The sequence below is a fragment of the Capricornis sumatraensis genome, chromosome 2, assembly GCF_032405125.1.
Source record: "Capricornis sumatraensis isolate serow.1 chromosome 2, serow.2, whole genome shotgun sequence".
In the NCBI taxonomy this organism is placed as follows: Eukaryota; Metazoa; Chordata; class Mammalia; order Artiodactyla; family Bovidae; genus Capricornis; species Capricornis sumatraensis.
Window position 1 is genome coordinate 146,530,042 of NC_091070.1, and position 12,524 is coordinate 146,542,565.

The following is a 12,524-nucleotide window of genomic DNA, read 5'->3' on the forward strand; positions in this document are numbered from 1 at the left end:
ATGTTAATAATTAGATCTTGAACAGGTTACTTAACCACCCTGAATTTATTTCCACATCCAAAATTTTGAGATAACAGTAGCTATTTGTACATTAAATAATACATGTGAAAGCAATTGGTAAAGCTCTAAAAACTTAGTGGATATTATTATTACTAGTTTAAGTCATGTCTGTAATGAAGTGTCTGCCTCTCTTTTCATTCTTATTTAAGATACTATTTATAAAATTTATCTTAAATTCAATTGTTATATTTTACATGTTTTTGAACTCCTTCATGTTATCATAAATAAATATTTGTATAAAGTGAACTGGGATATCACCTAGGAAATGATTTCTTTAGATAAGTTTGTTGTGGAATTACAGTAGTAGAAGGGGAAAACAACATTTTTAATATACATCTTTGGAGTATGTGTGTGAAATCATAAAATTTTATTTTTTAAAGTCCAGCATATTTATGCTTATATTTTGTCTATGTTATCTTCAGAGTATCCTGGCTTTAAATCCTCGAACACAGTCTCATGCAACTCTGCGTTCCACTTTGGCCAAGAAATTAGACAAGAAACATTGGAAAAGAAATCCTGATAAGAACTGCTTTGTAAGTACCACTGATACATGGTTTCATGCTGAAAATTATCTCATTCTACACTATAAGACATGATTTTATATATACTTAGGAATATAATTAAATATGTGTAAAATATAGCAGTAGTTTTTTTATATTTAAATATTTTATATTTGAATCTTCTAAAAAATGTGATTAATTTTCCTTCTTAAAAAATCTTTTGAAATAGATTAAAATCATATAAATTTAGTTTGTGCCAAATTTTATTTTTTGAAAATGAATAAAAACCTCTTAAAATAATTTTATAATAACACAATGATATAGAAGAGTTTCCAAATTTCAGACATAATTCAACTGAAGAAGGGTATACTAGTATACACAAACTGATGTTAAATATTCTTTTGGGGAACATATAAACATTAAGTGTTCAATGTGAACATCTTATATTTCCAGATGAGGTGCAGGTGGAAAAATCTGTGATTACTGACTGCTAGAATGTTATTTAATTGGGTCCATGAAATCATTATAGGGCTGGGATTATTAGGCTATAAATGGGGATTAAGTAAGTACAACTTTGAAGGCAATATTTAATATGCCATTGTATGAGGTATAAATATTTGTTAGGAGAACAACTTCCTTTTCACCTGATTTCCTGAAATTAATTTCTCCAAGGACTTCTCTGGTGGTTCAGATGGTAAAGGAGTCCACCTGCAATGCAGGAGACCTGAGTTCAATCCCTGGGTTGAGAAGATCCTCTGGAGAAGGAAATGGCAACCCACTCCAGTATTCTTGCCTGGAGAATCCCATGGACAAATGAGCCTGGTGTGCTACAATCCATGGGGTTGCAAAGAGTTGGAGGAAAATTAATTTCTCCAACATTAATTTTCTCCAAGTGATTAGTGAGTGAGCCATTTAATAAGTATAAACTTATCTAACATTAACTCTTTTGATATTTTGTGTATATGTTCTTTTTAAAACAATGATTTTTAGTTTATTTTTATGTACTTCTTAACTACATATAAACTCTTTTAGAATAGGAATTGAGGGTATTTGTACAGGTACATTTGTATTTATCTGATTTTTAATTTTTCTGTCACTGGCCAACCAGCAAAGTTTTTTGGATTAAAAAAGAGAGATAGAAATACAGGGAAACAACATGATTTGTAATGATAACACAGCCACTTAACTAGAAGATTTGGATTTGTAATTCAGTTTTACTTGCTCCACTTCTGTGAGCTTTGCATTCTACCATGACATCTCTCGTAGAGGTCTCTGGAAGGACACTAGTGTGGTCCAAATTAGATCAAGGAATGAATCAGCTATCAGTTGTGATCCTGTATAATGATATAAACAGTTGAAGGACATTGAAAAAAGAATCATGTAATTTTCAAACTTAGAAATCCTTTAATGATTATCAAGTCTCTCTCATTTGAAATGTGTGAGAATTATGATCCAGATAAATTAAACTCTCTAGGGTTTCCCCTTTATAGATTATTATGGAGATACCAAGGGAAAATTTTATGCAAAGATGGGCTCAATAAAGGACCGACATGGTAGGGACCTAATCGAAGCAGAAGATATTAAGGAGACGTGGCAAGAATGTACAGAAGAACGGGACAAAAAAGATCTTCATGACCCGGATAATCACAATGGTGTGATCACTCACCTAGAGCCAGACATCCTGGAATGTGAAGTCAAGTGGGCCTTAGGAAGCATCACTACGAAGAAAGCTAGTGGAGGTGATGGAATTCCTGTTGAGCTATTTCAAATTCTGAAAGATGATGCTGTGAAAGTGCTGCACTCAATATGCCAGCAAGTTTGGAAAATTCAGCAGTGGCCACAGGACTGGAAAAGATCAGTTTTCATTGCAATTCCAAAGGCAATGCCAAAGAGTGCTCAAACTACCGCACAATTGCACTCGTCTCACATGCTAGTAAAGTGATGCTTAAAATTCTCCAAGCCAGGCTTCAGCAATACGTGTATCGTGAACTTCCAGATGTTCAAGCTGGTTTTATAAAAGGCAGAGGAACCAGAGATCAAATTACCAACATCCACTGGATCATTGGAAAAGCAAGAGAGTTCCTGAAAAACATCTATTTCTGCTTTATTGACTACACCAAGCCTTTGACTGTGTGGATCACAAGAAACTGTGGAAAATTCTGAAAGAGATGGGAATACCAGACCACCTGACCTGCCTCTTGAGAAATCTGTATGCAGGCCAGGAAGCAACAGTTGGAACTGGACATGGAACAACAGACTTATTCCCAATAGGAAAAGGAGTACGTCAAGGCTGTATATTGTCACCCTGCTTATTTAACTTCTATCCAGAGTACATCATGAGAAACTCTGGGCTGGAGGAAGCACAAGCTGGAATCAAGATTGCTGGGAGAGATATCAATAACCTCAGATATGCAAATGACACCACTGTTACAGCAGAAAGTGAAGAGGAACTAAAAAGCCTCTTGAAAGTGAAAGAGGAGAGTGAAAAAGTTGGCTTAAATCTCAACATTCAGAAAACCAAGATCATGGCATGCGGTCCTATCACTTCATGGCAAATAGATGGGGAAATAGTGGAAACAGTGTCAGACTTTATTTTGGGGGGCTCCAAAATCACTGCAGATGGTGATTGCAGCCATGAAATTAAAAGACGCTTACTCCTTGGAAGGAAAGTTATGACCAACCTAGATAGCATATTCAAAATCAGAGACATTACTTTGCCAACAAAGAAGTCAGGTGTATGGTTTTTCCAGTGGCCATGAATGGATGTGAGAGTTGAACTATAAAGAAAGCTGAGCACCAAAGAATTGATGCTTTTGAACTGTGGTGTTGGAGAAGACTCTTTAGAGTCCCTCGGACTACAAGGAGATCCAACCAGTCCATCCTAAAGGAGATCAGTCCTGAGTGTTCATTGGAAGGACTGATGTTGAAGCTGAAACTCCAAAACTTTGGCCACCTCATGTGAAGAGCTGACTCATTTGAAAAGACCCTGAATGTTTGAGGGCAGGAGGAGAAGGGGACGATAAAGGGTGAGATGGTTGGATGACATCATCACCTCAATGGACATGGGTTTGGGTGGACTCCAGGAGTTTGTGATAGACAGGGAGGCCTACCGTACTGCGGTTCATGGGGTCGCAAAGAGTCGGACATGACTGAGCGACTGAACTGTACTGAGACTGTTTATTTAGAAGAGGAGACGTTCACCATTATTATTGTTGTGTTTTTATTATTCTTATTTTATTAAAAATTAGTATTTTCATTCCATAATGTTAGCTTATAAATTGAGTGTCTCATATATTCTTTTTTTTTTTGGTAATTGACCAGGATACAGTAAAATAGGTTTTCTGCATTAAATACACATTGGCCCAGATTTCTAGGAAAGCAGTTTGACAGTGTCTTTGTCAGTATCTTTGACATTATTTGTTAATACATGTGTTAGTTTTCTAGGACTGTTATAAAAAAATACCGCAGACTGGGTGGCCTGAAGAACAGTTTATTTTCTCCATGTTCTGGAGGCTAGGAATCTGAGATCAAGGTGTCAACTTGGTTGATTTCTTCTGAGGCATCTCTCTTGATGATAGGTGGCTGCCTTTTCACTCTCTTCTCATGGTCTTCCCCCGTGCGTGTCCAAATATCTTCTTATAATGACACCAATATATCAGATAAGAGGCATTCTGATGACCTCATTTTAATTTATTTACCTCTTTTAAGACTGACTCCAAATACATATGCATTCTGAGATACTGGGGTTTAGGCCTTTGACAAATGAATTTGAGGGGATTCAGTCCATAAGAATACCTTTAAATTATCAAACACTTAAACCTAGTAATTCATCTTCAGTAAACTATCTTAAGGAGCAAATAAGGAATGTAGGTAAATAATTAAATAGAGAGATTATCCCAATACTGTTTATTTGTAGAGAAAAATGTGGGTGGGAAAATGTGGGTTATAGCTAAGTAACTCAGGGCAGAATCTATTTGGTAGTAAACAGTGCAGCCATTAAATTACTATTTTTAAATAAAATTACTTTTGAAGTAATTAATAATCTGAAAAAGACTTATAATTTATATTATTAATTTATGGACAAGGTACAGAACAACACTATATTTCAGAATGGTTGTATATAGTTTTATAGAACCACACCTATACACATATTCATACAGAAAAAAATGAAATGTTAATAGTAATTGTATTTGTTTTCTTAGCACTTTTGTATATTTTAGATTTGCTATAATAGCAAGTGTTAGAGGAAAAATGAAAGTTTTAAAGATATGTTAGTATTATCTCAATTATAAGATCAGATTTATTGCTCTGGATATATACTTGAAAACTCTATGTATTAACTGTATATACTGTATTAACAAAGAACAGTGAAACATGTTTCCAAAGAGGGAATATGGAACTAGAGTTGAAAGTTATCCACAGTGTCGTTAAAGAATGCTGTTCTTCTCCTTTTCATTATTATTCTTTGTGCTTCCATGAAGAATTGAATAAAAGCATTACCACACGATATGATTTATTTTTTAATTTATAAATTTTCATACTTGAGTTTTATAATTACTCATTTAAATTTAAAAACATGCATAAAACAAATATGAGAAGATTCTCTAAGGTGTAGAGAAGGCTAATTAACTAGGAATATGGAACCTGAAACATGACAGAGTGATGAATTCCCTGGGTTTTCTTCTTTTCTGCATATATCTTGGAGCCTTGGAGCCAAAGAAGTTAGAAAACCAGAAATGTTAGCTGATACAGACACACACACACACACACCCCTCAACAAAAGTCTGCTCTTTCTAGCCAAAATACGAAGAAATGAACAGTTTCTTTTCTGTTCATAGTAAGACGAAAGACGTTTAGATAGTAACAGCTATACTCTAGCTGAATACAGTAAACAACAAACAGGTGACCTCATCCCAATGTATTCACAAACGCTGAGCAGGGAGCCTGGACTTCAATCCTGTGATGAGATGATGAGATGCTCCAACCCCTCTGCTTGGTGAAAGGAAGGGAGTCAGGACTTTCATGCTCACTAGCTACCTGGTAACCAAGGCAGCCCACATCCCAGACCACTGAATTTCTACCTTTATCAAGAAGAGAAGAAACAGGCTGAGGCTGAAAAATACCCCAAAGGGATGTAACAGGTAAAAACTTCCTAAATTTAGCAAGAGACACAAATCTACAGATTCAAAAACCTCTGTGAAACACTAGGGAATCCATATCAAGATACATCATAATTAAATTTCTGAGAACTAAATACAAAAACAGTATCTTGAAAGAAGCCAGTCTGTTTCCCTTAAGGCGAGGGCAGCTCCTATGCGCAGTTGTGCTCCAGACCCTTGCCCTATGGCTCTAAGATTAGACACTATCACTGGCCCATCCTTGATCAGTGTTTCCTTTTCTACCCTGCTTCATCCCTCCTGTATTGTTATTTCCTGAAGAGCACTCACTCCATAAATCACGTTTCAAATTCTGCTTTTAGGGAAAGTGAAAAGTGAAAGTTGCTCTTTGTGTCAGACTCTTTGAGACCCCATGGACTATACAGTCCGTGGAATTCTCCAGGCCAGAATACTGGAGCGGGTAGCCTTTCCCTTCTCCAGGGGATCTTCCCAACCCAGGGTCCGAACCCAGGTCTCCCACATTGCAGGCGGACTCTTGACCAGCTGAGCCACCAGGGAAGCCCAAAAATACTAGAGTAGGTAGCCTATCCCTTCTCCAAGGGATCTTCTCAACCCAGGAATCAAACTGGGGTCTCCTGCATCGCAGGCAGATTCTTTACCAACTGAGCTACCAGGGAAGCCTTTGCTAACTGAAGAACCAAACCTTGCTGTTAAGTAGCAGCAGCACTTAACATAAGCAGTCACTTTCTCCTTCCTGCAATTTTTCTTTTCACTTCCCTTCCAGGACCTCAAACTCCTTTTTTCTTCTTTCCTCATTGGTGCCTTCTTCTCAGCTTCTTTGTTGGCTCTTCCTCATCTTCTCACTCCTAAATATTAGAGCGCCCAGGGTTCAGATCTTTCTGTCTTTCTTTAAAGACTCAGTAAGTTGTTGATCACATTCTCTCTCCTCATTTTAAATACCATCTATATAGACTGATGGTTCCTGCCTTTATCTCTCTTGCCTGGACTACTTTCTTCAATTCTAGACTTCTGTAACCAAGTGCCTAATGAATGTGTGGTTGCAATTAGTTGCTCAGTCATGTCTGACTCTTTGCAACCCCATGGACTGCAGCCTATAGACTCCTCTGTCCATGGGATTTCCCAGGCAAGAATACTGGAATGGGTTGTCATTTCCTTCTCCAGGGGATCTTACCAGCCCCAGGGTCTAGTGAATACCTTCACTTAAATCCCTAACAGGCATTTCATTGTTCACATATCAAGAATCCAAATTACGATCTTACATCCAAGATCTATTGTTCCTGGAGTCATCTCTATGCATCACTTTCTGAGAGCAAAATATTGAGTTTTCAATTTTATTTGTCTCTCCTCCCATACTTAATTAGAAGATCCGTTGGATATACCTTCAGTTCTGTTAGCTAGAATCTGATTATTTCTCATCACTTCCACCACTTCCTGCCTTTCTAAACCATCATCATTATTTTTCATCCGGATTATTTTAGTTGGTTTGTAATGGTTGCCATGCTTATGCCCTTTCCTGGTAGAATATCTTTATAATAATACATCTTGGAAATCCTTTTAATATTCCTGTGCTCAGAAACTTTCAGTGATTTTTCCAGCTTACTTGGGAGTTTGCAGAGTTTCCTTTGTCTACCTCAGCGAGGCTTTCTCCGGCCACTCTGTTTAAAACTCTAGCCTGCCACCATACTAAGCTCTTCTTAGACTTTGCACCCATCACTGATATATTGTTTTCTTATTCACTGATTTGTTTATTGTCAGTTTTTTCCCACTGCTAAGTCGCTTCAGTCATGTCCTACTCTGTGTGACTCCATAGACAGCAGCCCACCAGGCTCTGCCGTCCCTGGGATTCTCCAGGCAAGAACACTGGAGTGGGTTGCCATTTCCTTCTCCAATGCATGAAAGTGAAAAGTGAAAGTGAAGTCGCTCAGTCATGCCCGACTCTTAGCGACCCCATGGATTGCAGCCTACCAGGCTCCTCTGTCCATGGGATTTTCCAGGCAAGAGTACTGGAGTGGGTTGCTATTGCCTTCTCCATTTTCCCCACTAGCATATGAAATCCAGGTGGGCATGGATTACTATGTTTTGTTCATCGTATATTTTGTTTCATAAGCTGTGTCCCCAGCTTATGAACCCTTGGTACTCGCTAAAGATGTGTTGAAAGCATTTGACCCTTCTTTTACATAGTCTTCACATGCTAGATGTAAGGATCACATATTTTTTTGGTATACAGTTTCCAGACTACTGCTGCATATTGTGTTTGATTTTAATCATGATTTAAATGAACAACCCAGATTTGTTTCTTCATTTTACTGACTATGCTGAAAATATTAAATTATTTACTCTAAACTCATTAAAATTACTTAGTTTTGTAGCCCTATCTAGAATTCTGGTCATCTGAATCTTGTGTGCCTTTTCTAGTGTTTTGCCTCCTTAGAAAACATGAATAAGATTATTAGAAAATAGATACTTCAAAGTTAAGGAAAATGCAGATTGTAATGGTTGTTGCCATTACATTGAAGGAATCCTATAGCATTTATGAGGGCAGCTAAAGAGGTCACTTTGAGCCAACTCCCTGACTATCGAATGTAAAAGCTTGACATGTTTGTGTTTATTTTGTTTTATTTTCTAATTATTTTGCATTAACTTTACAATTTTCTGTTTTGATTTGACTCAGATAATCACTGCCTTATCATTCTTAGCAAATCTACATCGGGGTCATGGTTTGGCTTTATTTGAGTAGAGTTCTCTCTCTTTCTCTTTCTCTCTTTCCACTTTGGCCCTTGAAACAACCATATGTGAGGCACTGTAGTAATGCCACTCAAAGGTAAATAAAATATGCAAAATAATTAGTTTAAAATTGTCTATTATATTAAATCACATTTAGTATTAATAAACAAATATTTGTTTTTAGGCTATATAGAAATTCTGAAATTTTTTACCCAGGAATTTCTTTCCTTGCCAAGTTAATACGATTCTAGTGATAATTAGAAATTCTGAATTCAGTAGGGGATTTAAACTGGCAAATGTGTTTTTACTGGTTAATGAAGCACAAAGCAGTTATTTCCAGTATCTGTTAAGCAGGTGTTCCATAACTGCTGTTTATTTTTGCTGTTTTTTTAAAGTGTTGAACTGTCCTAATTACATAAATATTTTGTACTCCTTTTCCATTAGCAATTTTTAAAGACCAGAAAATGTTACAAATCAGAAAATTTATCCTGGGTGAAAATAAAAAAGAAAGGCAATTAAGGACAGTCAATTATTTGACATGATTTTGGAAATTTTAGCTAATTTCTTTAAAATTCATGGCATGTAGTAGGTGCTCAAAATGAAATAATAAAAATAAGAATAAACTGTTATATATATTAAGAATTTACTGAGTAGTTATATTTCAAAGTGCTTTTTGTGAAGTAACCCATTTAGGCCTCAGAACCACCCATACTATATTTTATCTTCATTCATAGATGAAGGAAGCTTAAGAAACTTAAGAGTCCACAACTAAGAGGCTGAACTTATGCAGTATGGTACCAGAGCTCTTTAAGCAGACTTTTAAAAATAATTAGATAAAAATAAATCATTGCCCTTTTTCTTCTAGAAAGTAACTTAAGTAATATATAAGTTTTGATAACCACTTTTTCTTTCCCCTTCACAGTCTTAGTCACTGCTTTGTTTCTTCATTTATTGCCTATTTACAATGGGCCAGGCATGGTGCCACTTAGAACTCTGGAATGAAGATGAACATGATACAGGCCCTTCCAAGAAGGTTTCATGTTTTTTGGAAGAAGACAGCAAATTAACATGTAGTACTCTTTCAAAGGATGAACCATGAAGGAACTTTAATTATCAGTGTGAGTTGGTCAGATTTGCCTTGAGATGTATCAGTCTATAACTTTCAGTGTGGAAGCTGGGTTCAATGCAGAAGGGGTGAAGCAGGGTCTCTGAGAATAATGTGGAAGGCTGGAAGACAAAATCATGAAGACCAGGGACAGTGGGTATGTAGAAGAGAGGACAAGCTTGAATATAGTTAGGAGGTGTCCTAGTCTGTTTGGGCTACTATAACAGAAATATCACAGACTAGGTGGTTTAAACAGTAAACATTTATTTCTCATACTTCTGGAGGCGGGGAAGTTTAAGGTCAAGGCACTGGAAGATTTAATATCTGCTGAGGGCCTGCTTCCTCATTCATAGATGGATTTTTGCTGTGTATTCTCATGGCAGAAGGGATGAGAGAGCTCTCTGAAGCCTCTTTTATAAAGGCACTAATCCCCTCTATGAGGGTTCCACCCTTATGACCTAACACCTCCCAAAGGCCACACCTTCTAACACTATCACACTGAGGTTTAGGTTTTTCAGTATGCAAATTTTGAGGGAACACAAATATTTAGTCCATAACAGGACATAAATATGATTTGGGAGTTGACTTTATGTGGACATTTTGTTGTGTATAGGATACATTGAGAGAAATCTTGAATTCAGTTTGAGATCTTTTGAGTTTCTTGTACCTGTGGGACATCCTGTTTAGTTTAAAGCTTGTAGCTAAGTAAAGGGGTCAGGAATGCGGATGAAGAGTTTTCGATAATCAGAATACAAGTGGGTAATTAAAAGCCTGTGGGCAGAGATACCCAGGAAGAGTATGTAGAATGGGAAGAGTGTGGAGGTTAGACTTTGGGGGCTTCTCACGGGAATTAGGGAGAGGCGAGTGAGGCATTGGCCTCAGGTGAAAAATGTAAAAGAGGCACCAAAAGTCTCAGTAATCAAGGTAAATAATACAAACATATAAATCATACAAAATGTATAAATTATGCAAGGATGTATAAAACACATATGTGGAAGAACATGCATGCATGCTAAGTTGCTTCAGTCTTGTTCAACTCTTTGTGACACTGTGGATTATAGCCTGCCAGTCTTCTCTCTCCATGGGACTCTCCAGGTAAGAATACTGGAGTGGTTTGCCATGCCCTTCTCCAGAGGATCTTCCAGACCCAGGGATCAAACCCGCGTTTCTTACATCTCCTGCGTTGGCAGGCAGCTGCTTTACTGCTAGTGCCACCTGAGACGCCGTATGGGAGCACATTTCTTTCCTTTTGCCTCAGTCTCCAGAGTGGCTCAGCTTGGCACTGATAGCCAGACAAGGGCAGGCTGATGAGAATCTAGCCAAGAAGCACTGTAATGGGTGAGGTGAGGAACACAGAGCTTGGCGAGAGAGTTCTTACAGGAAGCAGGGCTCAATGTGCTTTTCCTGTAATCCCTGATTAGTCCATGTGGTTATTTTTTTTGTACTTCGAAAACTATCCTTCTAGTTTACCTTATCTGCTGAGTCCATTTTTCCATCTCAATTTTATGTGACTGTTAAGAGATGAAATCCAAGTAGTTAATAAAGTTATTTGTTAGCGAATCTCTTTCAGAAAGTGAAGGTGGAAGCTTGAATCCCCGGCTCTGTTAAACGACATGGCGTGCAGGTCCCAATATTGCTATTATTGTTTTTATTTACTCACTAAGTCGTGCCCTACTCTTTTGTGACCCCATGGACTGTACTGCCTGCTAGGTTCCTCTGTCCATGGGATTCTCCAGACAAGAATACTGGAATGGGTTGCCATTTCCTCCTGCAGGGGATCTTCCTGACCCAGGGATTGAATTTGCGTCTCCTGCACTGGCATGTAGGTTCTTTACCACTGAGTCACCTGAGAAGCCCTAGGTCCCTAAATTGGTACATATCAAATTCACAATACGAATTTTTATTTTTAATCTCCAAAATTTAATGAGTTCATGATTCATAGTGAGAAAGCAATCTGATTCTGCCCTGGCCTCTTCTTAATCCATAGTTTGAAACAACTTCTCAAGCTTAAGCTTGCTTTTCTGATTGCTGACAATAGCTTTCTTCCCCAAATAGACTCAGTGCCTGAAGGAGTTTCTGGAATAAAGAAGTAACTGAAGCCAAGATTCTTTGTGACTTAATGCCTTCTTCAGTAGGTGAAAAATACATTGTTTGTGTGGAGAGTACAAATATCAGACTAGAAACTCAGGCATGCAAGAAATAAAACCTCCTTTATTTTTCTGTAACTAAACAATTTTTGTTTTAGAGTGTTTTTAGAGTGTTCTAAAATTTTTGTTTTAGAAGTTTTCACTTCTCTCAGAGTGAAAGTTTAGTCACTGTCACTCTTAGAATTCTTTTTTCTGTGTTCATAGCCCTCCCCCCTTCCCCCATTTCTCTGAGCTAATACCTGAGTTTCTGAGTATTTGGTGGCAAGTGTAGTAGGTGATCTGAGCCCAGCTGATGCTTTATAACATCTTTCTGCTAATAACGATCATGGGGAATGTGGAATCATCCTTTACTCCCATTTATCAAGTCCTTTCCTGTCCCTTACCTCTCTTCAACTTTGATGTCACTCTTGAACACATGGCAGCCATTCTTAAGTTTTTCTCAACATTGGGGCTTGGAGAACTTCATGGTTCAGTTGTTTCTTCCCAGGGCTTCATTGAGTGAGTAACAGGTTCTCAAGCTCGTGATTTATATGTACCTTGCTAGAGTTTGTCATTCCCCCTGTCCAGCCTGAGGAACTGATCTTCTTTCTCTGGATCTAACAATATTTCTGGACTCGTCTCTTTCCTTTTGATCCTCATTTTGTTTCTCCATTCTGAAAATACTTACATAGCTTAGATGCAAAGGTAGCAGTGGAGGATAAAGTTTGCTTTTAACTCGTCACACATATCCTCCTAAACCCACACTGTCAGTCGCCCAAGTTCTATCAGTTTCCTTGAAAACTTGACTTCTGAAATTTGAAATCTCGTAGTAAATCCGTTTGTGCCAGTGCTTTCTGCACTTGCATTCTTC

At 37.6% G+C, this 12,524-nt stretch overlaps 1 protein-coding gene across 6 annotated transcripts in view; it reads left to right on the forward strand.

The window, feature by feature from the left end:
• Positions 1–12,524, forward strand: part of DPYD (dihydropyrimidine dehydrogenase) — a 933,909-nt gene that overhangs the window by 39,802 nt on the left and 881,583 nt on the right. For 5 of the 6 annotated variants that reach the window (XM_068962754.1, XM_068962769.1, XM_068962775.1 and 2 more), the window contains exon 2: positions 483–593. In XM_068962754.1, the coding sequence (XP_068818855.1) occupies positions 483–593 (111 nt within the window). Of the gene's footprint in view, positions 1–482; positions 594–12,524 lie in introns of those variants that run through there. The other variant, XM_068962760.1, reaches the window with a different exon arrangement.